Genomic DNA, 27,217 nt, shown 5'->3' with positions numbered 1-27,217 from the left:
CGTTGTATGCCTGCAATCTAAGCCCTTCTCAGATGAGATGAAAGGAGGAGAGAGGATAACTCATAGAAGCTAGAACTGTGGCTTAGACAGTAGTGAACAAGAAACCCTGTCTCAAATAAAGTGGAAGGCAAGGACTGACATCTGACATTTTCCTCTGCCACGCGTGTCATGGCATGAGTGCATGCCGCCACAGCGGACATGAAGAACCCAGATTTCGAGCCCCACTGTGAGGCTCCTGAATCCAGCCCTAGGTTTTTCCAGGGTTTGGAGCCTACCTTTCTACCAAGCTTCCCAGCAGATCCTTATGTTAAGAGGATCATAACATTTTTGGCTTCAGAAGCAGGAAGGTGTACTTGTATTCCTTCTCCTCCCTTCCTCGCAACCCCCAAAGCATCTCTCCTCATTTGTTTACCTCCATCAGAGGAAAGGAAAACATTTAGTCCTACAGAAAAGGACCTCAGGCGCAAACAGCTGGCTCATTCCAGTAATGATTAGCAAAGAGTCTCCAGACACAAACGCAGGAGCCAACAGGAGAGGGGCCACACGGAAGGTGCTTCTCCATTTCCCTTACCGGCCTGTGAAGTTGTCTACAGATGACGCTACAGATGTTAGAGAGTAGCTGACGAGCCACTCTCCAAGAATGCTAATGTGACCGTGACATGTGACGTGTCTGGACAGGCTTTTGGAAGGTACTTACATAATCATCACCCTGAGGGATCAGGACATTCATCTCAGATGACTTGGCACTCACGATCTCACAGTCTAGCGCATCTTCACTGAGGTACAGGTGGCACCCTTCTGTCTTATTAATGGAAATTGTTGGCACTCTCCCCATTACCTGAAATAAGGGGGGCGGGGCGGAAGGGACCAAAGCAACAAAATAAAAATGAGCATGTACCCAAGCAGATACTCTCCTGAATTCCTCCAGCTATAGTGAGTTCAGCTAAACTAAGTTTTAGGACTCATGGGCAGTGTGCTCTCTCTCTCTCTGTCTATGAGCAGGATAGGTGTCATTTGGGGATACAATGAAAGGACTATACAAGACGGAATCCTAAACGCTCAGGGTCTCTTTCTTGAGATGAAATTAAGGGATTAATTTGGAAGCAGCAGCTAAATAAAACGTTCAGAAAAGCCTGGCAACCCGGTAAGTGACTCTGAAATGTGTATCTGATTTCACGATAAGAGAAACGGGATTCATTTGCTTTAAAATTTAAGTTTTGACAGTTATCTGTGAGCCTGGGGCTGAAACAAGTATGCACACAGGCGCTGCACAATAAGATTAATTTTGAACAGAAGCCAAGCAGATTGTTCCCAAACTCCAGAATAAGTAGGGGACTCTGTCATTCTTCTCCTGCAAGTCATTTGCTGAGTAAGAATCTTGGGGCTGAAGGTGAAGTTCAAATGAGAAAGGTGTCTAGGTATTTCAGAATGTATTCCTTTCAAGCTCAAACAGAGGGCATTCCCATAGATAACCAGGACCCTGTGCAAGAGGGGGCGGCGCTTTGTAGCCCTGTACTGTTTACAAATATCGAAGTCCGGTAAAAATGCAGACCAGTTTTGAATTTCTCCTCCAACAATCGGTTTCCAGACCTGCCCCCCCCCCAATGTCCACAGGGATATATGGTTCCCCCAAAGACCTTATTCTAACTCTAGAAGTTTTCTTCTTGTAATGCTAATTAAAGCAATAAAGACATCTCTCCTTTCAACCCAAAGAAAAGGCTAGTTTGCAAACCAAAGGGACAAATTGTGTCAGGGGTACAGGTGCCCTAGTGAATTCCTTGGGGTTGGGGTGGGGGGGCATCTAGCCAGGCCACCATGCTTCTCTCTTTCTCCTCTTTTTGCTCCATAGAAACTGGATACTGAGTTGGAATTGAACCCCAGGCCGAGAGAAAGGTAGAGAGAGCGGGGTAGCTCAAGGTCAGGTAAGTAAAAGCAGGGCTCTGCCTGAAATAAAATAGTGTGTGTGCATATGTGTATACATGTGTGTGTGCATGTTTATACACGTATGTGTTTTAAAATGTGCCGGTGGTCTTGTTTTGATGATTTCTAGACTTGCTTATGTTACAATGATGAAAAGCATTTAACTCCAGCCCCGAACACCACGAATCCCACTAGCCAAGCAAAGGGAAGCCCCACTGCCATGCGTCCTAGAGGGCTGACTTACGAGTATTATTTCTTCCTAACAACTTAAGAAATTTCCACTGACTATTGTTGTCTGCCTTCTCCAATCTGAATATTTTCCTAGACCATCTGGCCAAAAATAGATTTACTAGGCCAAATTACATGAACTTTAGCTTTTTTCTTTTTTATAAAATAACATGATCGTAGTGAAATATATACAGTAATTCACCCGTTTTAAGTGTAAAATTGGATGCTATTTCATAGATGTACAGAGTTGTGCTATCAGGACCACAAGCCACTTTTAGAAGAGTCCCATCATTCTAAAAGTATCGCTAATGGCCACTTCCAGGCGGTCCCGCCTCAGCCCCAGGCAGGCGACCTGATTTCTGCTTCGGTTGTGCCCAGGCCCTTTTGAAACAATTTAATGGGCACTTTAACTAGGTAATGGAACTCTCTTGGTTTGATCACCCAACATTTCAGTAAGTGTTCAATCAAACGTCTTTCTCTTGTCTCTGAATCGCTTCTTCTATTTCTCTACACGGGGAACCCGCGGCTCATCCGTCCAGAGGCCACTCTTCTCAGTGCAGGTTCACATCCTTAAAGATGGTACAGGAGTTTTCAGGCGTGGAAACAAAGAATAATAGATACACACACTTCCTGCAACAACTTTATCAGTGTTACATTTTGGCTTATTTCCTTTTCGGCGTTTTTGACAATTTCTTCCCTTCCCTTTCCTCCCTCCCTTCCTCCCTCCCTCCCTACCTTATATAGCCTAGGTTGGCCTTGAACTTGCAATGGGACCAAGGATGGCTTTGAATTCCTGCCTCTGCCTCCCAAGTGCTGCAAGCCCAGGTGTACACTGTTACACCGGGCTTTATTACGTTGGCTTGTTTATTGTTTGAACAGGGTCTCACTATGCAGCCCGGGCTAGCCTGGGATTTGCTATACAGATCAAGTTGGCCTCTAACTACAAGGAGTCCTCCTAAGCGCTGGGATTACAGGTGTGCAGCACGTACCCAACTTCTGTTCTGCTTTCCTCTTGAGAACCAAAGTCTTTCAGTATCACTGAAGTCCCCTGGGTGCTGTCTCCCACCTCCCTTTCCCTCTCCCTCCTTCTCATTGCTTCCCTCCCCATCGGTAACTACTCTCCTGGCTGTTCTGATAGTTGGCTTTTGGGTTTTGTTTATGATCTATCTTTTGGGTGAAACGTACAGGAGGGCACCTAGACCTGTCAGGCTTCATGTTGAACTGGTTTGCACACACTTGCTATATTTTAATGACTGGCTATATCACACAGCCCCTGCCATCCTGTAACTTCCTCTTTTGCTCAAGGGCTTTATTTGCCTGTTTTTAAAAATTCACCTGGTTTCTATGCCTGCACGTACAGTTCATTCATCTTAACTATTGACTAGTATTCAACTAGAAAGATTTGTTTATTCATTTGCCAGTTGATGCACACTTAGATATTTTTTTTTTATTGTTGCCATTACCATGACAGTACAAATCATGTGTTCTGTTTCCTCAGCCTGTGGCTAGAGCTTTACTGCATGGACATAAACACCCGATGACTCAGCCAGAGGCTATGGATGTGGAATTCAGTAGTACATGGTGCCAATTTGTCCTGCAGTGAGTGTGCCAGGCTCACTATGTCGCTAGGATGTATCGGGGACCCCAGTGTTCCACTTTCATGACAGCTCCCACATTGATATTTGAGCATACAGTCAGTCTTGCACGTACAGCTCCTTTACACGTTAGATCCAGTGGGCATAAACAACACCAGTTTCTTAAATGACAAGGTAAATATACAAATGTTATACATGCAATTTAATGAGTTCTAATTAAAAGCATGGATGTAGAGAAGCCCAGGAAAGAGAAAGATTTATAAAACTGAAATCTAATTTTGTCAGTCATCATGAGGAAACACCAGATTGTAAGGGGTAATTAACAATATGCCAATAGTATAATCAATGAGAAAAGTTGGACTTGGCCCAAAGTCAGAAGTCCTGTAGACTTTTGTATGTTGCAAAAGTCTATTTAATAAAGTAAGCATTATTAAAGGAGTACAGATTTTCTCTTGTTCCTGAAAATTCAATTCCAATCCTACTCCCTGGGTTGTTTTTCTGACTATCTACATTCTATACATGTCCCCCGCTTCTTCCTCAAGGCCATTTTCCACATAGCGGAAACTCCCTTTGGCAGGGGACTATTATTATTCTAGGGTCATCTCTCAATATCCTTTATCCATAGCAGCTGACTCATCCAATCGTGAGCTCAGCAACATTTATTGGGTGCATATGGTATTCAGGTGCTATATGTATTTAGAACTCCAAAGGTTGTATAGCTAGCTGGCTTTGATTTCTTTTTTTGATCTGTGGCTAGAACCCAGGGTCTTACGTGTGCTGCACGGTTGTTGCTGAGTTACGTCCCCAGCTCATTAGCCATCCCTAAGATGGAGATGGTAAGATGTGTGCTTTCAGTACAAAATAGGAGGGAAAAGAAAAAAAAGACAGACTAACGGTGATTCCCCAGAGAGACGACAATGGAGCTGTGTTTAGAAAGAACAGGAATCGGATGTTTTCTGGGTGGACATGAGGAATGAGCCCATTCTTCTGTCCCCTGCAGGAAGATGAGCGGCCCATGCAAAGCCATGACAGTACAGAGTATGGCTGTAGAGCCCACTCACCTGGATCTGAATGTCCTTGGAGTTGATCACTTCCACGATGCCCACGACATTATCAAACACCAGACCAAACTTCTTGCAATTATCTAAAAGGGAAAAGGGAAGCTCCAGTAAGCGCGCATAGCGTGCTTCTGTAGCACAGCTCATTACAGCAAACACACAGCCTTAGTTTCGCCTACCAACAGTGATGGAATTTATTTTCCCCTTTATCTGGAGAGTGGATTTTTCACATTTGAAAATATAAGCCACTTGTTTCAGCTCGGTCTCGGAGATGACAAGGTCATTCTTGTCCTCTTGGTATTCCTGAAAGGAAGGCAGACATGGATGTTAAACACAGACAGAAAGATAGAGGCTGAACCCACTCAGTGTGGACACTGCTGGAGGCTTCGACAGAATTCTTGCCTTCCAGTCTGCTTTCTTCCAGAACATTCTCCTTATAGAGAAACTTCCAGGTCTTAGCTGTCAATTGTAATTATGGAAGTGGGTGAACCACAGCTTACAAGTGGGTATCGGTTTGCCAAGAGTCAGACGTTAGCTGTCCTCCTAGGGGGCAGGGCTGGAGCAGGGGTGTGGTTGCTATGGAGACCTGGAGGCTAACAAGCCACTTGATGCTGCAGCAGACCCTGCTGTGTCCATCAGGAGATGGTACTGATGACATCCAAACAGTGGTCTAAGTTACAATGCCTACCCAGGCCCTGACAATTTTTCCAGGGATGTTGTTCCTTCATCTTTAAGACTCCAGCTAACATCCATATTCAAAGCATCTATGATCTGCTCACAGAATTAACCCTGAGAAGTGGGGGTGGCAGCACCTATGGCTAGGCATGAAATCAGTCCATCACCGCAAGGCACAGACTCCCAACACCACATGGTGATGGCTTCTCCCCTGTCTGATTAAAAGTTCCGGAAATCAGTAGTCACGTTCCTAGGAAGAAAGCACACTGACAGTGACTGGGGTAGAGGGTTAGAGTTCGGCAAGGTGAAGAGTCGTCTGAGGTGAATGCCGAGGCTGGAAATACAACAGTATAGATGTGCCCCACACCATAGGAATGTGTACGTAAAGGTGGTTAACGGTAAATGTCATTCACGCTTTTACCACATTTAAAGAACAGTTCTAGAAAGCAGAAGGAAAGAATTCACGGGAGCTACTGGAAAACAACCTGCAAGCCCGCGGAAGCACCTGGCTTCTCACTCTAGCCAGGGTTTTCTCATCATGGCACGTCACGTAGGAGTCCCCATGTCTTTGGGGCGTGGTTTTCGCTGCTTAGGTGTTTAGAGTCGGTTTTGGTCGCGTGAATCAGAGTAAACGCTAAAGGACCCGACTCACCACTCTCCATTTCTTCCCTTCCAGCTCGAACACCGGAGCGTGCTTCTGGGGAGAATTCGATTTTGGAGATGTAGGGCTTGGTGTGTGGGTTTTGGTTGGAGATCGAGTTTGTCCTTGAGCCCTCAGGCTGGGGTTCTTGTGTGTCTTCTGGTCGTCTGTGACATGCCGGAGCCCTAGGAAACGTGGGTGGTTAGTTTTAGTTGTCCACTTACCCTAACCTAGACTCGCCTGGGAAGAGAATCTCAACAAGAGACTGTCTAGATCAGGTTGGCCTGTGGACGTGTCTGTGGGGGTTGTCTTGATTGCCTCAGTTGATGCGGGAACAGCCTAAAAATGGGCGACACCAAAACCATGCCCCGGTTTTGGACTTTGTACTATAAAAGAGTAGAGAAAACCAGCTGAATACCAAGCACAAGTGTGATTATTCTCTCTCTCCTCTTGACAAGGATGTGACTAGTTGCTTCAAGTTCCTGCCTTGACTATCCCACATTGGGGGACTGTAACCTGGGCTCCAAAGAAATTTCCCTCCCATTACTGAGAACTCAAGAACAATGGCACTGGGTTTTGATCCTACTGCACGTACTGGCTTTGTGGTAGCCTAGGTAGTTTGGATGCTCACCTAACTAGACCCGGAAAGAGGTGGGTGGCCCTTGGACTTCCCACAGGACAGGGAACCCTGATTGCTCTTCGGGCTGATGAGGGAGGGGGACTTGATTGGGGGAGGGGGAGGGAAATAGGAGGTGGTGGCGGGGAGGAGGCAGAAATCTTAAATAAATAAATAAATAAATAAATAAACAAACAAACATTTCCTTCCCTTAGAGTCACTGACATCAGGGTATTTTATAATAGCGATATATAACAGAATAATAGAATAGAAATCAATAGAAAAGAAACTAAAACAGAAAGCGGTACAGTGAAGATAAATGACCCCCCCCCGTCTCCCCCCACAAAAAGTAAACAAAAATTCCGACAAACCCTCAAGCCATCTTACCCCCAAAGGGTTCTTGGCTTACTCATAGCCAACTAATTTGCTAGGTATAGTTTAAAAGGCTATGATACCCCAGTAAGTAGTTCTTAGAATCCGGAAGCAGCTTTAGAGTTAGAAGTCCATTCCTTTGCTTTGCAAGTGAGTTTCAGAAGGATCAGCAGAGTAGGTCCGAGCCAGGGATAAATCAGGAAAGTTTGAGTTCTCAGCTCTCAGCCCCATCCACACCCTCAAACCTATTAGTTGGGCACGGGGGAGGGGGATGGGAAATACCTGCAACACACCTTTTGGTAATGTGACTGTTGTTTAGCATACATGTACTTTTCATCCTGATACATTTTAAGGATTTGCATCGGAAAAAAAATCAACTAATTGCCATATTGCAGGACAGGAGTACCATTCACCAATTTTATTTCATTTGGTCTTGATGACTTAGTTTTGGAGGATGGTGGGGAAGCACTGGAGCTAAGGAGGGACCACTCATTGGTCAACTGAGAACACAGAGTCTCTGAGTTCTTCTTGCTGGTCCATGTGGTAGCCCATGGAGCCTATGTCCTGGAGTGCCCACCTCCCAAAGGCAACTCTTTCTCCCTGCGTCTTAATGAGGGTGCAGTGATGTGCATTTTATGGGGGCCCTAGAGAACCCAAGTCTAGAGCCAGAGGAAGAGGGAGCCAGCTTCGAGGACCTGCGTTCTTACCTTTTGTGATGGCTTCTCCCTGGTTAAGCTGGGCGAATAAAGCTGAGCGGGAAGGAGAAGACTCCTCACTTTTACCCTCATTCTCAAAGAGTGGAGGTGGCCCAGGAGGAGGCGGTGGTGGCGGTGGTGGTGGGAGACCAGGCCCAGAGGAGAGGACGGAAAACACGGATGCTGTGGATGCTACAGGACCCTGTGGGAGACAGATGATGGGAGCTTGGCTGAGACTGAAGGTCTGGCTGGGATTCTGTCCGGGGGTCAAGACTCTCCGACCGGGTCCCAGTGGCAGAACCAAGCATGGCAAGCCTGTATGAAGGGCCATGGATCAGGGTGGGATCTGTGTTGGAAGCGTACAGTCTGTTGGGTTGGGTGGGCTTTGCATATGTAGGAATCCCACCACTAGGTCATCAGCAGACGTCCACAGTCCCAAATTCATGTGCAAGGCTCTGGATAAAAATGGAACCAGCATTGACTACAAAATGGTGAGAAAAGGTGGTTCAAAGGATAAGAAAATTAACTTTTTTTTTTTTTTTTTTTTTTTTTTTGTGGACAGTGGAAACTACAACCACTAAAGAGAAAGAGAGAGAGTTATCAGACATTTTTTGAGCACTTCTGAGCAGGTAAAGAGACACTAAAATTCTCTGGAACTTGCTTCATGAATACGCATGCCTCAACAAAGGATAAGAAAATTAACTTTTTTTTTTTTTTTTTTTTTTTTTTGTGGACAGTGGAAACTACAACCACTAAAGAGAAAGAGAGAGAGTTATCAGACATTTTTTGAGCACTTCTGAGCAGGTAAAGAGACACTAAAATTCTCTGGAACTTGCTTCATGAATACGCATGCCTCAAACAAGGACAAACAAATTGCCATCTATGACTTGGGTGACTGGCAGATCCAGAGGCACCTGGGACCCTCCGACAGCTCTGCAAATGTCAAGGTTCACAGACCAACAGCCATCAGAACCTTAGCCAAGGCCAGCATGCATGCTCACTTTCTCTGTTGTGGGGCAAGCAGTCTGCAGGTCAAAGGTCTAAGAAATCCAAACGGCAGGACCAGGAGACACAGAAGTGGGGGCTTCCTGTCATGGCGATGGATGCTCATCTTCATCGATGCGCTATAGAATCACTATGGCAACACACCTCTGACTGTCCTGGAGGGTACTTCCAGCAAGATTTAGCTGAGGAGGGAACACCAACCCTAAGGATTGGCCACACAGGTCCATGGGTTGGGGTCTGGATTGAATGAAGAGGAGCTGAGCACCAACGTCCTTCCTCTTTCCGCCTCCTCCCAACTACGATACAATGTGACTTCCCACTGCCATGCGTTCCCCTCTGTCGTGGGCTGTGTCCTCAAACTGGGAGCCATAGTAGCCCCTCCTCCCTTAAGCTGCTTCCTGTCAGGTCTTTGATCACAACAACGAGAAAAGTAACTAATGTAGACCCCTTGATGATATTCTCAGAGGACTTTGTTGTTTTGTTTGTTTTTTTCCAGATAGGGTTTCTCTGTGTAGCCCTGGCTGTCCTGGAGCTCACTTTGTAGACCAGGCTGGCCTCGAACTCATAGAGATCTGCCTGCCTCTGCCTCCTGAGTGCTGGGATTAAAGGTGTGCACCACCATGCCTGGCCTCAGGGGACTTAAACCCAGTTGGACAGAAACTTAAATAGACAATAACTTAAGAAGTGTATCCCATTATATTTTTAATGTCGTAGTTACTATTCTATTGTTGTGAAGGGACAGTATGGACAAGAAAAGACTTAGGAAAGTCTTTAATTGGGGATTTGCTTACAGTTTCAGAGGGTAAGTCCATGTCAATCATGGTGGGGAGCCTGGCGGCAGGTGGGTAGGCATGGTGCTGGAGCAGCAGCTGAGAGCTATATCCTGATCCACAGGCAGCGGGCAGAGAGAGTGAGGCCAGGCCTGCTGCCATGGGCTCCTGAAATCTCAAAGCCCAGCTCCAGTGACATACCTCCTACTAAACAGGAGGAGGCCATGCCTACCAATCCTTCCTAAACAGTTACCCACTGGCAACCAGGGATTTAGATGTCTGAGTTTATGGGGGCCATTCTCATTTAAACCACCACATTTAATACATACCTTTCTTATTTATGTGAATATATATATATATATACATATATATATATATCTGTTTGGGTATATGTAATAGTGTGTGGTTTATCTACTGATACAAGCTTCCTTGAATCTGGAGTTACAGTCAGTAATTCCTGACATGGGAGCTAGGAATTGAACTCGGGTCTGGAAGAGCATCAAGTGCTCTTATGTACGGAGAATCTTTGTAAATACTGACATATGGCTATATACCTATGAAAAGGAATTAGAAGCCAATTAAATTTCCAAGAGGCAGAGCCAGGGGTAGTGGAACACGTCAAGAATTTCGTTACTCAGGATCTGAGGCAGGAGAATGACTAGGTTCAGACAACCCTGGGCTTACTATATGGAGCTAAGTTTGGACCACACAGTGAAGCCCTGTCTCAAAATCAGCTGTGATGGAGGACTAAGAAATCGGGAAAGACAGAACAGTGTGTGTGTTTTCAATACCAAAACACAAAACTTGAAACATTATGTAAGCTCCAAATGCTAATGAGAACAGCATAATATCATTTTCATAAACAACTTGGTATTATGAGATGTCAAAGTCAGGAAGTTTTAATCCTCGGTCGTCTCTTAAGGCAGCTAATTTTGAGTTCTTACATAATCTCTACTCAGCACAGAACGGCTGGGAGGAGAGAAGCTTCTCCTCTCATTCAGAACAAGTGTCTGAGCCTCAGCAGGCTGAAGCCTCCTCTTCAGAGCTGGGATTTGCAGCACTTTTGCTTTCGCTGTTTCCTGAGGAGGAACACCCCGACTCGGTCAGGATTCTGGGATCCAGCAGAAAAGGATTTCACAGCTCCTGAGAGCAGCCAGTTTTTCCTCCCCCAGGATCCGAAAGGATTCCTATCATGCTACTGAGGTGAAAGCCGAGGAAAGGATTCGCAGGACAAGCTTTTCGCATCAAACCCTATCCCAGGCCTTGGTGAGAGACACCGAGAGCCACGAAATATTACTCTCTCAAAACCGTGTCATAATTCCTGCAGTCAGTGGGGGAGCAGCCCCTCCCCCAACCTCTGAAAACTTGAGCTTTGCAGGGCTCCTGTTTTGTGAGAAAGGAAGCCGGCCCTGCCTTAGAAACACATCTCTCTTAAGTCTCCGAGCCCGAGAGCCGGGAGGAGACACAGCAGCAACAACAATAACAAACCGCATCCCCATCTTCTGGGGACGCTGACACATTCATGCGGTTTGCCCGGTGACAGCGGACAGAGGGTTGACAGAGATGAATGTGGAAAATAAGAATCTCCCGAATCAAGGACGCCTGGGGCTTGTGAGATGCTGCCTTGGACGTGCCCTTCTGAGGTGCAGCCTCATTTCCACATCATTCGCTGGGTATCAGGCTCTGGTTTCCAAGGTTACTTTGCAATTAGCATGCAGGGGCTTTACTCAACAGTGGACTTGAAACCAAACTGATTAGGCCTTCCCTGAATTCAATCTCTTCAGGCTGCCCCCGAAGCCCGGGAGGGGAGGAACTTATCTTCGCTGGCCTTCTCTTTCTGTGCCATTACAGACCACAGCGCTTTCTATGCCCTCCTATAACCTGGCATCCAGTGGGCAGTAGCCAGTAAGACATCCCACACGATGCCCGAAAGGAGAGAGGAAGCCGGCTGGGGAACGGGGGTTGAGGAAGGACTCTCAGGTGTCAAAGGTTTTCAGTCAGGACTCAACTGCACCAGGGCTCATATGCCAGCTCCACCAGCTCCATGCCAGGGCTCTCATCTATTATAATGGTTGAAGTACCTACAGATCTGTTAAAACCTCCTGAGCCCAGGCTGTGTGGCAGAAACACTAGCTGGGGAATGAAAGCAGGGTACGCTATACACTCCTGTGTGTGTGTGCGCCCACCGCTCTATCTGAGTGCAGTGTGGGAATAAGTGTGGGAACAACCACCCTGTCCGATGGACTGAGATGAACCTTAAATAGGACAATGTCACCTGGGCTGTACTGAAACCCCTCTGGCAGAAAAAAAAAGCAGGAACTCTGAAAAGCCGTTTGTATTCAATAACAAACTAGCAGCCAGGGCCAGAGGCATAATTCTTGCATATGTCTGTTGATTTTAAAGCCTTCTTTCAGAAATCATTTTTTTATATCCAGATTTTTTTTTTCAGAGTCAGGGTCTCGTGTAGCCCGTGTTGGTCTGGAACTCACAAGATTGCCGAGGATGACCTTGAGCTCTTGATCCTTCTGCCTCCACCTTCTGTGATCTGGAATTAGAAGTGTTCACCACCACATCCAGCTTTATTAACAAAAAATTACACTTACTTATTCATGCATGTGCTCATGTTTGCCATGTGGCTCGTGTGGAAGTCTGGAGACAACTTATAGGAGTGGGTTCTTTCCAGCTACTGTCACGGGGAGTCCTGGGAACAGAACCCAGTGTCAGGCTTGGCAACCCGATGAGCCATTTTACCACTCTAGGGTTTGTTTGTTTAAAGTCACTGGTCCACAAGAAGTTGGGAGGGGATGGGGGAGATAAAGGGTGAGCCTGGGAGAAGTTATGGAGAGGAGTGGTGGTGGTGCGGAGTGAATATGATCAAAATACATTGCAAGCATGTATAAAATTCTCAAACGACTAATACAAATATTATATTAAAAAGTAAAGACCAGGGGCATGGATTACCTTATGAAATAGCATTTTTGATGGGTTTCCGCTTAGAATACATAAGTATCGGGAGGAACAATAGCCTTGACTTAGTTTTTTTTGAGACAGGGTCATGCTATGTAGCCCAGGCTAGCCTCATCCTCTTACTCTTCCCTCAGTCCTCCTAGTACAAGGGTCATTGGTGCATGTCACTGTGCCTCATGGGCCTTTCACGGCATGGAATGGTCTTCGTTTGCCGGGGTGGGGGGAGATTAGGACCTCTTGGTTCTGGCACTGGCACTGCAGAATCAAGTCATCTTCCACACTGGTCTTGCCATGCTTTAGGATTCTGCTGGAAAACCTGGCCTCTTGCTCAGTTATCTCTTTCCCCACTGATTACAGGAATGACACACTTGCACCCAGACCCTGGTTCCCAGTGGAGTACTCAAGTTGTTCTGGGATGAGGTCTTTCTTGATGTCCTAGAGACTAGAGATTGAAAGTCAACAAACCCCAGCATGCTACCTTTGAAAGGTAGCCATAACAGGAAAGGTGAAACACCGGGGGTCCAGACTAGATGGGAACAAGATCACCAGGGCCTGGTGCTTGGGGTGTGCACTGACAGCAATGGGAACTGAGGCTGTAGGCACTGATGGTGGTGGTGGTGGTGATGAGGAAAGTTCAAAGGACAGGGCTCTGGACCGGGGCAGATTTTGCATTCTTCAGGATTTGAGTTGGGTCTGTGCAGAGACACAGACAGAGAGCCAAGGGGTGGGCCTGTCTAGTGGTGTCTCCAAAGAGGTAGGTGCTGCCTTGGGAACCTGAAGGGAAGGGCACTGCAGAGGGTGCTATATATTACTATATTAGCATGTAGATGCTGTTCATTCCTTGAGTGGAGCTTTGGATCTGTGCAAAGCACCCATAGGATGCTTAGAGGTATGGTCCTCTTAAATACATTACCCAATATTCTGGGTATTTCTCAAAGTTTCTCCCTTGATTTCTCTCCCCACTCCCCCTACAGGCTTTGTTCTTCAGGAGCCATCAACCTTGACTAGGCCAAAGAACAACTTTCAGGGGCCAATTCTGTTCAGTGCATCACAGAGCTCAAACTCAGGTCATCTGGGATGGCGGCAGGTGCCTCTACTCACTGAGCCGTACTGCCAATCCTACCCATTCCATGCCCCCCATCCCCCCGCCCTAAAACACAGGCCTTGGGGTGGGAAGTTCAGGCCTTCATGCATGCAAGGCAAGTACTCTATTGCCTGAGCTACTGCCCCAGTTCAAAGAAAGCTTTCATTAATAAATTCTTTCATAATATGTTTGACTTGAACAATGACTTTCATTTGATAGCCACAGTGTAGAGCCAGACATCTCAGGGCTCAGAACCCAAGGGAGCGAGGTCACGTGACTGGGATGAGACATGGATGTTGCTCTGAGAAGTAGCCATCAGTGGAAACAGACCACAGAGCACACTGGTGCAGAGCTGTAGTGTATATGATGTAAGCAAGATTGTAGGTAACCGAAAACTTACAGGTGTCCCCTGGGCTGTGTAGGACGCTTTTTGGTTTTCTATAGTTCATGGCTTTAAAAATAGAAGAGACAGCTGTTCCCAGGACAGTGACATCCATTTAGGAAGCTTTGCAGAACGTTAACTTTCTTTAAAAAGTCTTTGTGCCAGAAAAACAAACAAACCAACTGCATAATCACGCGTCTAGCGGAGAAAGCCATGCTGAGAACCTACGTTGAGGATCTTAGTGTAGAGGCTTGGAGGAAGGCAGCCTTTACCTTAGCAAAGCAGCAGTGGCTCCTCCCTCAGACAATTACTTAACCTTTTTTCAGAGGCTGGGGAGAGGAGTCTCCTAAGGGTCTCAGAGTTTTCAGGCTGGGCACAATTAAAAAAGAGCTTCTATAAAGGTCATCTAACAATGGCTTGCCACTTAAGAGGAAAAAGACAAGCGGTGCATTTATGATTTCCAATGGCTGTGTTCCCGGTGCAAGAGTTCACTTGTGTTGCAGGAACGCAGCACAAAAATCTCAAATGAGGCTTTTAAGGCCTATTAAGATGAATTCTGAGAACAGATGTTTGATTATGAACTTCTTATTTTTTATTTTTATTTAGCACAAAGACTTTTTAAAGAAAGTTAACGTTCTACAAATCTTTCTAAATGGGTGTCACTGTCCTAGGAACAGCTGTCTCTTCCATTTTTAAAGTCATGAACTGTAGGCAGGAAACCAAGAGGCGTCCTATGCAGCCCAGGGCGCAACTGGAAGTTTTTGGCTACCTACAATCTGGCCTACATTGTGTGCACTACAGCTATGCACTACAGCTGTGCACCAGGGGGCCCTGTGGTTTGTTTCCACTGACAGCTCCTTCTCAGAGCAGTTGCTACTCATTTAATCTCTTTAGGAGTCAGGTTTCGTTTATTTATTTATTTATTTTTGGTGTTTCTGAGACAGCAGGGTCTTGCCTTGAATATACTACATAGCCCACGTTGGCCTCAAATTCCCAGTGATGCCTCAGCCTTAGCCTCTCAAGAGCTGAGATTACAGGCAATAATCTCACCATGCCGGCCTCTGAGAATTTAGATTTTATTAGAAATGGAGATGACTTCCAATTTTAAGTAGAATTTCACTCTTGCTCTATGGCGGTCATTCTATGTAATGAACACACATGTTTGTTCCTCCCAACACGACTTTTTAATTAACCAGTTCATCCACATATAGTCTAAACTGACGGCTAAATAAGCCATAAAAATTATTCCTGTTATCCAGCTTTTTGAGTCTGATAAAGAAAGGTCAATAGGGCTCACTTAGGTGGGGTCAGGGAGTCAGACCCGGGGCTGCTGTGGTTTAGAGCTGGACCATGCCATCGGGTGCTTTGTAAGTCCCTTAATCCTGAAAAGAAGAGGTTAAGGGGATCACAGTAAAGAAGAAATGTACACAGACAGCATTAGCCCCCAACTTTCGAGACCAGGTCAAGCAACCAATATTGTGGTTGGTATTTTTACCATCATTTAAAAAACGGGGACCAAGAACATAAAATTGGCACATGATCCTCTCCGGGAACAGGTGGATTATGTTGCTTACAACAGGGCATTTGCTGAGACTTCTCGTCTATGAAACTAGCTTAGTGACAGGAATATTTTGAGCCACCTGTCCTTAAAGTATTTGTGGAGATGGTAGATAAGGCCACAGGAATGGAACAGCTGACGTGTTTATGGGTCTTATTTCTCCCCTTCCTTCTTTACGGACACACACAGTTGGCTCCCTTGTTTCTGGGTAGAGAATCTCTCGGGCTGTCCTTTGCTGAACCATCTTGGCCCATTAATCATGTAGCCTACCACTAACAATCTCCAGGTAGCAGTGACAGCTCACGTGTGCCTGGTCAGACCCTCAGATGTTTAAAAGTCCCCAGGCCATTTCAATCACGTGTATGTTCCCATAGGAACTCACTATGTTTTGCAGCTAACGTTTTATATAAATGTTGCTGATTGACTCTTCTAAAGACAAAGAACCCCAAACAACCTGATATAATATAACACACGAAACATAACAGCAATAAAACCTCTCATTTCCATAACAGGAGTCAGTGGCTAAAGAAAGACTAAAGCCTTAGTCTCCCTCCTCCTCTATCTCTCCCCCGCCTTTCTCTCTCTCTCCTCTCTCTCTTCTTTTTCCTCTCTCTCCTCTCCCATCTCTCTCTCTGTCTCTCTTGTCCATGTAGGTCTGGCTCATTACGTAGAGAGCTAAGGATGACTCTGGACTTGGGTCCTCCTGTTTCTACATCTCCAGTGCTGGGATTACAGGCACATGGTACTACAGTTTATACAAGGCTGGGGATTGAACCCAGAGCTTCAAGCATAGCCCTTAAATAGTCTTCTGACCACAAATTTCTGATTTAGGGTTTGATTTTTTTAAATGTTTTATTTTATTGAGAGAGGGATCCCTGTAGTCCAGGCTGGTTTGAAATTCACTGTACACTTTTAAATGTCCAATCCCCCTGCCTCTGTCTCTCAAGTGTTGGGTCTTCAAGAGTGCATCATGTTGCTTGGTCACACTTACCCCCACCCCCAATCTGATACAGGATCTGGTTGTGTGACTGGCTGGCTGCCATGAAACTTGCTGTTTAGAGCTGGTTCCTAGTGCCCCTTCTGCCTCTGTCTCTCACAGGCAGGGTTACAGGTGTGTGCTACTGTGTGCTTGGCTTTACGGTCTTCATTTCTGCACTTTGATCAATGGCAGTAAAATCAACACATTTCCAAAAGAAAGAACTTCTCTAAGGACTGGCAGATTGCTGGGCAGTGGTGGCACATGCCTTTCATCCCAGCACTTGGAGGTGGAGGCTGGTGGATCTCTGGGAGTTCAAGGCTGGCCTGGTCTATAGATGAGTTCCAGACAGGCTGCAAAGCTGCACAGAGAAACCCTGTCCGAAAAACCAACCAACCAACCAACCAACCAACCAACCAACCAACCAACCAACCAAAAAACAAAACAAAATAAACAAACAAAAAACCAACCCTGCAGATTTTACATTCACTTCATGTCACAGTTCCATTACAATTAAAACCAAGAAAGATGACCAAGGGGGTGGGGAAATGGCTCTGTGGGTAAGTGTGCTTGCTCTGCAGCCACGAGGACCTGAGTTCGAATTTCCAGCACCCACAGAAAAGATTGGGTATGGCTGTGTGTGTCTGTAATCCCGGCACTGAGCGAGCGGAGACAGACTAGCCAGCCTAGCTGAGGTGGTGAGCCTGGTCCAGGGAAAGAGAGACCCCTGTCTCAAGGAAGAGGGCAGTGGAGGAGGAGGAGGACACTGAGGTCCTGGTTTGGCCTCCACATGTTTGCAAACAGGTGCACATCCCAACACACGCAGACGCACGCACCATACGCCACAGCAAAGCACATTGCACGCACACAGATCAGTAAGAATATAACAGTAAGATGAAGAGTGACCGCGTACTGACTACAGGACGAGCATCCTAGCAACAGAAGCACAAGCCAACATAGATTTAGGACTTCAGGCTGGATTCTCTTTTACCGCTTATTCGGATTTTGAGACTTCTGCAAGAGAAAATAATGGTCCCGGGAACCATTCCAAGAAAACAGAATTGTTCATGATACCACAGAGACGTGCCACACAGTGTTTTAAGGATATGCTTATTAATAACTTTTAGAAAGTCAATTTAAAGACTATTTTCCATTTTATTAATGGGTATTGAACACTACGGAAAGATCGGATTCCCACTAAGTCCTAATACTTCTTTGCAGTTGCTATCAAAATAAGGGCACACAACTATGAGACAAGACAGGGCCTATTTGCATTGGTTCTTTCCAGAGTCAAGGCTCCCAACAGCCTTATCGCGAGATGTGCAAAGGGAGGTCATTAAGAACCCAGATCTCAGGGTGAGGATGTGGTTCGGTTTGAAGCATGCTTGCTCTGCAAGAGAAAGCCCTGGTTTGGATCCTCAGCACAAACTGGTGGTGGCTGCAAGCGCCAGTAATTCAGGCATTTGGGAGCTGGAGGCAGGAGGATCAGAAGTTCAAGGTCATCCTTGGCTACAAAGGGAGTTTGAATCCAACCTGGGTTACATGAAACCATGTCTCAAGAACAAGAGAAAAGTAACGACATCCAAACCCTTAGTCCCAGGCTTCAAAGTTTCACCCCTGGGGCTTTGCCCGTCCCTATCCTAGGAAGGCTATCCTCCTGTGGATTTTATATGTTGCTCCTGTGATGGCAGGAACAAATCAAAACACTGCCAACTGATGGAAAATAAAACAGTGTAAACGAAATCAAGTCACTTTAGCGATGTAGTAACAGCTTTATATTGGAAAACACCCGAGAGACACATACACAGTCAGTACCACTAAAATTAGAATCCTGCCTGACGTATGTTTAGATGGGCCCTTCCAAAAATGTAGGAGGTAACTTCTGTTCTACATGCCCAAAGTAGATTTTTTTGGTAAGAGTGGAGCGGGCCACGCCAGCAGAGACCAGAAACAATACATAGGGGCACGGGCTAATTCGCTCGTGTGAGCTAGGCATTTGAGAGAAAGGGGCTTGTGTTAAGAGTCTGAGCTTGCTTTGCAATTGATACATAGATGGAATCTGGAATCTCCAAGTTGTCTTTTCTTTTTGACTGCCAGCATCAGCAAAATGAAAACACAATTTCTGATAAAAGAAGGAAAAAATAAAATTTCCATGGGAAAACTTCCCAGAGTTAAAGATAGCCAAGTATACCCATCAAAGGGAGCTGGCTGGAGGGCCAACAGCTGGCAGAATGTCAAGAGGGACATGCGCCTTGACTCAGCTGGACAGTGACTACATTTGGCCTGATGAGCCTAACTCTGTCACCAAGTTCAAGGTTTTTTGGGGGGGATCCCAAAGAAATGATTTTGCTGCCTTGAAAGCTCAGGACTTGGGAAGCGGCAGACATGGGGACAAAGGCCAGCTGAGCGCTGTGAGAGAGAGTTCCTACATCGCAAGTGTGTTTTTACCTGAGACTTTTTCTTTTTTTTAATGGAAATACCCAGAGGTGCCATCTCTTGAGCTCAAGGCTGAGGTGTCCTACGCAGGCTAATGTGGGTTTCAATGCCAGCTCCAAATTTCACGGGGAAAGATCAACTGATGTTTGAGCTTCCTTCCCTTCCCCTTTCTCTCTCCCTCCCCACCGCACCTTTCCTCTCTTTATTTCCTGTCCTTCCCTCCCTTCTTTGATGCTGGAACACAGGGCTCTGAGAAGGCCTGGTAGATGTTCTACCACTGAGCTCATCCCCGGGGATTGCAATGTGCCCAGCAGTATGTATGACAGGTAGGGAGACTGGATAACTCATATATTCTGTATTTATTTATTTATTTATTTGAGACAGGGTTTCTCTGTGTAGCCCTGGCTGTTCTGGAATGTGCTCTGTAGACCAGGTTGGCCTCAAACTCAAGAGGTTTGCCTGCCTCTGCCTCCTGAGTCTGGGGATTAAAGGCGTGCGCCATCACTGCTCAGCCCCCATCTTTTCTTAAGAAAATCTTTTTTTCTGTTTAACATAATATCAGATCCAATTTCCCGAGTTTATGTCGTCTGAAGACAGGAGACAGAAGACGGCAAGGAGAAGGACAGGGGAATGTCACCGGCTGGAGTGATAATGCATCATCCTTTCTCATCATCGTCAGCACAGAAACAGAGACACGGCCACACCGGACACAACGTGGAGTCAATGACGTAGGACTACGTAGGTTTCACTGGGAGGAAACCTGATCACAATTGAATGCAGCTGATCAGGGGACAGCGCCTGGGCATCCCCTATTTCTGAGGCCCTGGGACAGTCCCTGCTGGGGACCCCGGGTCCACTCTTCAGTGAGCTCATAGGCTCAGAACAGAGAAGACACTTCTGTGACCCCTAGACAGGTCTCTAATTCTCCACCCCGCTCCTCAACATCTTAGTTTAGAAGGCTCCTCTTCTAACTGGAAGACTCTCAAAGATCCTTTAAGGTTCAACCCCAACAGCCTTCTATAAGTTTTGCTGAGTAGAACATGTGTGTATATGTGTTACGCGTTCATGTGGGCGTGGGAGCATGCTCATGCGTATAGGTGTATGTGCTTGAGGAGGTCAGAGGCCAACCTCAGGTGTTGATCCTCAGAAGTCATTCACTTTATTGACAGGGTCTTTCGCTGGTCTTGGGGCTGGTCAGTGAGCCCCGGGGGTCTGTTTGTCCCCATCTCCCCAGAGCTGGCATTACAAGAGCATGCTGCCACACCTGGCTTTGCACATGGACACAAGTCCTCATGCTTACACAGCCCCTTCTAGAGCTCTTCCGGGGGGACAGTCCCTGCACCCCTGTACCTCTAGTTCCTGGACTTCTTAGAACACTTTTAGGAGAATGTACATCATATAGCATTTACTGGCTAATCTGGGTTTGGTCATCTCTACAACTCTGGAGTTCTTTACTCATTCGTCTTAGGGCCACCAGTAATGTGACACAGGACCCGAGATAAGGTAGGTGTCTCATGAACATTTATGGATATAAACAGATCACTTATAAATATAGGCATCACGGAAGTACAAATCTTCAGATGCTTCTAAGCTGGGGCAAGGCACGGTGGGACATGGAAATCTGGGGAGTTTCGAAAGAAAGGATTATTTTGGACTCTCTTATCTTAGTCTCATTTCCTTTTGCTGTGGTAAAATACAGATACCCCAACAGAGGTAATTTAAAGGAGAGATTCTATCTGGCCCACAATTCGAGGTTCTTATTATTATCTTATTATTATGTATCTTATTATTATGGGGAAGTCAAAGTGGTGGGCAATTGAAGTACCCAGTAACATCGCATCCACTGTCAAGAGCAGACAGGAACGAATCGATGCATGCACTCTTGCATCCAGTTCACTTTCTTCTCTTGTACAAAGTTCAGGACCCCTTACCTATAAATGATGGCATGTGTGAGTTCCCATAAGATAATCTGCCACTGACATGCCTACAGGCCAACCAGATCTCGACGATCCCTCACTGAGATGCCTCTCTAGAGTTCAACTTGACTGCATCCAGGTGAGCATGAGAACTAAGTCACATCGACCCTGGAAGATGAGCAGGATCCTTGTCACAGGGAGCTGGGGGGAGAGTCTAGGAGCAGGGGACGTGAACATCTGGGTCATAATAAACAAACAAAGCTGTTGTTACTGACCACACAAGAACACATCATCATACCACATTCATGAAAGGACACGATCATACCACACTGCCCTTCCAAAATTCACCCCCTGACGGTGCACAGTTCACAAACCACTCGTCAGAAAGGAGTCTTTTAAACGTCCTTCAGGGCTGAGGGCACCTCAGTCACGGAGTATTCACTTAGCATCAGGCCCTGAGTGGGAGGCTCAGAAGCCATCCCCTAAGTGTCCTCCAGATCTATTTGTGAACACTCACATGAAATAACCATCCATGCTTTGTAGTCTGCTCTGCTTCTCCAGACTGAACAGAGAATTATTTGAAGTAATATGTCCTTTGGTGGTTCTGTGCATTTTATTCACTTGAAAGGCTAAAACGCATTTCTACAGGAGGCTGGTTTTCTACCCTAGTGTCCTGGAAAGGCTGAGTTGATGATGGCTTTATCTGCCACACACCTGTCTTCTAGTCATGCAATTCCCTCTGCCTTGCAGGCACTCCCATCATAATGACGTCATCTCTCCTGCTATGCCACTCCCATCACAATGACGTCATCTCTCCTGCTATGTCACTCCCATCACAATGACATCATCTCTCCTGCTATATCACTCCCATCACAATGACGTCATCTCTCCTGCTATGCCACTCCCATTATAATGATGTCATCTCTCCTGCTATATCCAAGAAACTTTCACCGGAATCCAGATAGGGTTTTCCCAACCCTGGACTTTTAGTCTCCAGAACTGTGAGCTAAAGAACACTTTTCTATTTATAAAGTACCCAGCATGGAGTGTTTTTGTTATAGCAACAGAAAATGAACAAACAGGCACATTCATATCTACGGTGGAGAACACTCTTTCCTGGCGACAGTCTTGTGGAATGTGGAAGAATTAATGACAAGAGAACCTCAGTTACACTGTGACTGTTAACATTATAAATAAGGAAACTGTTTATTTAATTTTTTTCTGACACATAAAACTAAATCATTTGCAGCTGGAGAGACAGTTCAACGAGTAGGAGCACTGGCTGCTTGTTCTTCCAGAGGACCTGGGTTCAATCCCCAGCACCTATATGTTAGCTCACAACTGTCTGTAACTCCAGTTCCAGGAGGCCTGACACCCTCATATGGGCATACACACAGGCAAAACATCAATGCATATAAAATCAAACTAAATTTATTCTTGTGACAGGGTCTTTCTCTGCTGCTCGGGCTGGCCCTATGCTTTCAGCCATCCTCTTGCCTCAGTTTCCCGAGGGCCAAGATTACAGGTGTGTGCCATTATGCTTGCCTCAAATGAAGGAATTTTAACTGAATACATCGTACTAAAATATTCCCCGGATAACAGCTCAAACAAGTCAGAAATTAGAATTAACTTCTGACCCCTCGAACTTAGAGACTTGGAGTTCTTGGTCATGAAAATTTTCTAGTAAACAAAATAATCTTTATTATTAAATCAGACAGTTTTAAAAGTTACTACTATTCTGATTTATGGAGAGAGACAAACACTCTAAAAATATTTATACATCCTTACCAACAAACACTAAAACTCAAAGGTATTTTTGAGATACTAGAAACAGTTGTAAACACAGACTTCAAAGCTCCACAGTTTTGCTAATTCTACACAAAACTGAGGCGGTGTGACTGCTATGGACATATATTATATGGTCTACTGAAGATCTAGCATGGGTTAAAATAAATCTATACTAACATCTTAAAACTTTCAGGCAGACACCGAGTTTCTAAGTGGTAACCCGTCAATTTAGACAATTGGTTTGCAGAAAATCAAGAGCTCATTAGGTGAAAACTTGACTCCTCAGTTCTACAGTTGTGTCTACGCCCCACCCCCTTTCTGAAGCCCCTCCCTGAAGATCACTAGAAACAGGCAATTCTGGAAGCCTTACATCTGCATTCCTACGATAGAGTACCTAGCTAACCGAATTTCTGGGAGAAAAGCTTTATTTTTGTCTCTCAATTCAAAGGGATCACAGCCTATCTTGGCAGGAGAGGACAGTGTGGGAATGGTTTGAAACCCTGGTGGCGAGAGCTAGCTCACTTGGCAGTGGATCAGGAAGTACAGGGAGGAGGTAGGAGCCTTTGTCCCGCACGGGTTCTCCTTTCCCCCTCTGTATTCAGTTCTGAGACTCCAGCCCACTGGATGATGAGCTCCCATCCAGGCCGGGGTAACACCCTCACTTAATCCTCTCTGGAAAAGAGCTGATGGGCACACCGAAGGCGTGTGTCTCATTGATGCTCTAGGCATTTCTTTCTTTAACCAAGGTGGCATTTGGAAGTCACGGTCTATGGGCAATACTAGCCAGTCCTGCCAATCTCATCTGAAATTGGCCATGATGCTGCATAGTGAAAGCAGTTTCAGGTCTCTCCCAGGTCACTACGGTCTTATCGGTGACCAGGTCATCCTTCTTAGAGCTTTATGATCATACCGCCATCTTTTCATTGCCCCTTGGTAGATCCTTTAAGTAAGGAGGGGGGGGGGTTCCCAAGGTCTTATCCTTGTCGCTCTTTTTCTCTCCCTTCCTCTCTTTAATTGATGATTAAAGGCAGGAGATTTATAGCAAGTGTGCCAGGTTTTCCCTCCTTTCAATGATGCCTCATGGGCTCCTCCAACACAACAGAGCATCAGGGAAAGTTTCCTCCCTTCGCTGCTGCTCCTAGGATGCCCCTGTTTTTATTGCTTTCCCTAGAAATCTAGATTGGAAATTTTGTATCAGATCTGAATTCTCTTTTACCTTCCCTCCCGACTCCCATTCATTCATCTGATGCTCTACATGTGGGGCCTCTGGGCTCTTTCCCTTCTAGTGTATCATATGCCATTCAAAGCATTCCCCACAGCTTGTAACTTTCTGCTTAGCAACCTACAGAAAAAGTAGCAGTCCTTGATCCTACCTATGCCCCCACCTTCTTAGCATAACTCCAAAGTTGTCTTCACAGGCTCTGCAAAACTCCGAGCCCTCACACTGTCGGGAAAAGCTGTTTTTCATACCCGATGTGTAGACACTGAACTCTTTGCCCAGAAATTACCCTTTTCTTTATGGTCTGCCTATAGAATTCCTATTCACATCCTTCAAAACTCCAAGTGTGGGCCTCTGTGTAGCCTCTCCTGCCTATCCAGGAGTCCAATTAGCCAATCTCATCTTCCATCTTTGCAAGGCTGCATTCACTTGTGGATCACAATGATCTTGGGGGTGGGGAGGTGGCTTGGTTGGCAGAATGCTCACCCAGCAGTCACAAAGACCTGGGTTCAATCCCAGCACTGCATAAACCGGGTGTAGTGGTGCCTGCAGCAACCCCAGCACTTGAGAGGTGGAGGCAAGAGGATCAGAAGTTCAAGGTCATCTTTGGCTTCTTAGTGGGTACAGGGCCAGTCTGGAATATAGGAAACCCTGTCTCAGAAACAAATGACCAAAGCACTACAACAAAAAAGGAATAATAATTCTCCCTATAATAACTTCTTTGGGTTCATGGAAACATGGGGCTTAGCTTTTGTATCTTTAACATGCAGAGAAATCGTCCAGGGGGTCTTGTCAACTGGAGGTTGTTCAGGAGGGCACAGGTGGGGCCGGGGAGTAAGATGTCTATCTAGCAAGGGTTTGGGGTGGCGCTGTCACAAAACCACACTGACTGTTAGATGACAGGCACCTCTCTATCTTTCTGGTCTCCATAAGCCTTGAGCTTTGGGCTTGTCCCTAGAAGGGTTCTTAGCCTGGACCAGCATTCTGTGTCGCCTGTAGGGTCTCGCTGTACAGCACTTTTCTCCGAATTGAAGCATTTCCTCCATGAAGGAGGGGAAACACAGGGACTCTGGAGTGGAGAGCAAAACATTCCACATCTGAGACTGTGGGAACTTGGAAGGCTCCTCCCCGCTTTACAGATGGAGCTAATAACTTCTAGGGGAGGGGCTCTCACCAGCCTAGTAAAAACAGGTGATTCTCAGACCTGGTGAGTGTCTGCGAGTTGAGCATAGCGCCCTGGGCTGCAGCTTCTGCGAGCTGCCTCCTGGGTTCGGATGGGCTTCGGGCGATGTGCTACTTTTGAGTCTTCTGCTCTCCTGTAACTCTTGGTCCACATGCCTGTGTGTAATCCCGACCCAAACACCTTGGTTCACCAAGAGGGACTTTGCCAGTGTAGTCATCCCTTTGGTCTGGTGTGGGCTTTCTTTCTAGGGTGTGTAGACATGTCTGTCACACACCATCTCTGCAGCTAGCATGTGAGTAGCAGCAGGTGACACCCATGCCCGTCATGTCATTTACCTGTCAGTATTTATAGCACTTTTCTCAGAACGTAGTGCACAGTGCGCCTCAGAAGTGTTGGATGCACCTAGCGATCTCTTTGAAGCCAACACAGCCATTCCCAAACTGCCTTTATTTGTGCACAGGAGGCTCCTTTGTTTTATTGGTGGGGATTTAACCTACTTTGATCAACATGGCTCTTATCCGGCTACCTCAGAGGCTCCTTGCCTTACCATGGGGAACACCTGGGCAAACTCAGGGCAGGTCAAAAGATTCTAAGAGAAAGCACATTTGATGCCCTGAGCTTAGCCTGTACATAGCACAGTGCAGATGGGATGGACGTCTCGGTGTGGTCCAAATTTGCACCATAAAGCTCAGTGTCTACTGGTTTTGCACCAACCTACATAATTGAAACATTATTGTTGGAGGCTAGAGACACAGCTCAGCGGGAGAGAGTTTGGCTCACATGTGTTGCAGCCTGAGTTTTATCTCCAGCATCATAAACCACAACGACAGCAACACTCCCTTGAAAAAACAAAACCCAAACCAAACCAAACCACCACCACCAACCCCAAAACCAAAATCCAAAGCCAAACTGCAGAAACATCCGAGATAGGTGTAGTGGCACATGTTTTTGCACTCAGGAGGCAAGAGGCAGGAGGATTGCCCAAAGTTCCAGTCTAGCCTTGTCTATACAATGAGTTCAAAATCAGCCGGGGAGGGATCAAAAAACAAAACAACAAAAGAGCCAATGACACGGCTCATCAGATAAAGGCACCTGCCCACCTGAGTTTGATTTAGGGACCCACATGACGGAAGGAAAGAACCAGCTCTTGCAAGTTGTCCTCTGAGTGCCACATGTGAGCTGTGACATCTGTATGCATGCACACACATGATAAATAAATAAATATAATTGAAAGAAATCACATAATGACCATAACAAAATCTCAAGTTGAATTGTAAGCCAGGGAACTGTCTATGTGTGGAGTGGCTGCCCAAGGACCCTAAAGAGAGCTGGAGGCTCAAGAGCAAGAAAGTCTTTCTAGGCAGCTGTGGGTAGATGTAGTGGCTAGAGCTACTATGGGGGAGGGGCCCCAGAAGAAGGCAGCAGTGAGCTCTGCAGCCAGGACACACCATGTGAGGCCTGGCCACTCCCTGTGGCTAGTACACCAAGGAGGGATTTACACAAACTTTATCAAGAGGCGGCCAGAGGGACCAGAAGACCTGCCACTCACAGGACATCCATATTTAACAACACGCTGTGGTGTCTACATTATTTATAGGGAGTCAGGATACCCTCTGGCAGATTTTAATTGGATCACAAGCGAAGGGTTAGGCTGCTGCTTTGTTAATGGACATTTGGTTTTACGTTGAAAAAAATGGAGTGAAAGGAAAATGGCTACCTGGAAGGAAAGAAATGATGCTAAATGGTTTAGTTTGGGAGAGAAACTTCCATTGTTATCATTTTAACCCCGATTGTGCATGGGAGGTTCTGCTGGATGACAATAAAGATACAGGGAAGATGTTTAAAGCCAACACAGTAAACATTAAAAACCGGATCGATCATGGCCTGATGAGATGGCTTCACAAGTACAGGCACTTAGGGTTGAACGGTGCAAGTTTATTGACTTGAGTTGGATCCCTGGAACCCACGGAGAAGTGGAAGGAGAGAGCTGACTCTACAGAGCTGTCCTCTGTGCTACCTGAATGACCCTGCCATCACACACACACACACACACACACACACACACACACACACACACACACAGAGGGGAGAGAGAGAGAGAGAGAGAGAGAGAGAGAGAGAGAGAGAGAGAGAG

General features: G+C 46.1%; 1 protein-coding gene across 1 annotated transcript in view; it reads right to left on the bottom strand.

The window, feature by feature from the left end:
• Cap2 (cyclase associated actin cytoskeleton regulatory protein 2) overlaps positions 1–27,217 on the bottom strand; it is a 133,555-nt gene that overhangs the window by 3,909 nt on the left and 102,429 nt on the right. Inside the window, exons 8-12 of the mRNA XM_050144425.1 lie at positions 7,812–8,001; positions 6,129–6,301; positions 4,981–5,104; positions 4,805–4,887; positions 698–838 (exon numbers count right to left, since the gene is read on the bottom strand). Of these exons, the coding sequence (XP_050000382.1) occupies positions 698–838; positions 4,805–4,887; positions 4,981–5,104; positions 6,129–6,301; positions 7,812–8,001 (711 nt within the window). The remainder of the gene's footprint in view (positions 1–697; positions 839–4,804; positions 4,888–4,980; positions 5,105–6,128; positions 6,302–7,811; positions 8,002–27,217) is intronic.

This window comes from Alexandromys fortis, unplaced genomic scaffold, assembly GCF_014885135.2.
Source record: "Alexandromys fortis isolate MF-2015 unplaced genomic scaffold, M_Fortis_MF-2015_v1.1 scaffold_1, whole genome shotgun sequence".
Taxonomy (NCBI): domain Eukaryota; kingdom Metazoa; phylum Chordata; class Mammalia; order Rodentia; family Cricetidae; genus Alexandromys; species Alexandromys fortis.
This window is presented reverse-complemented; position numbering and strand designations above follow the sequence as displayed.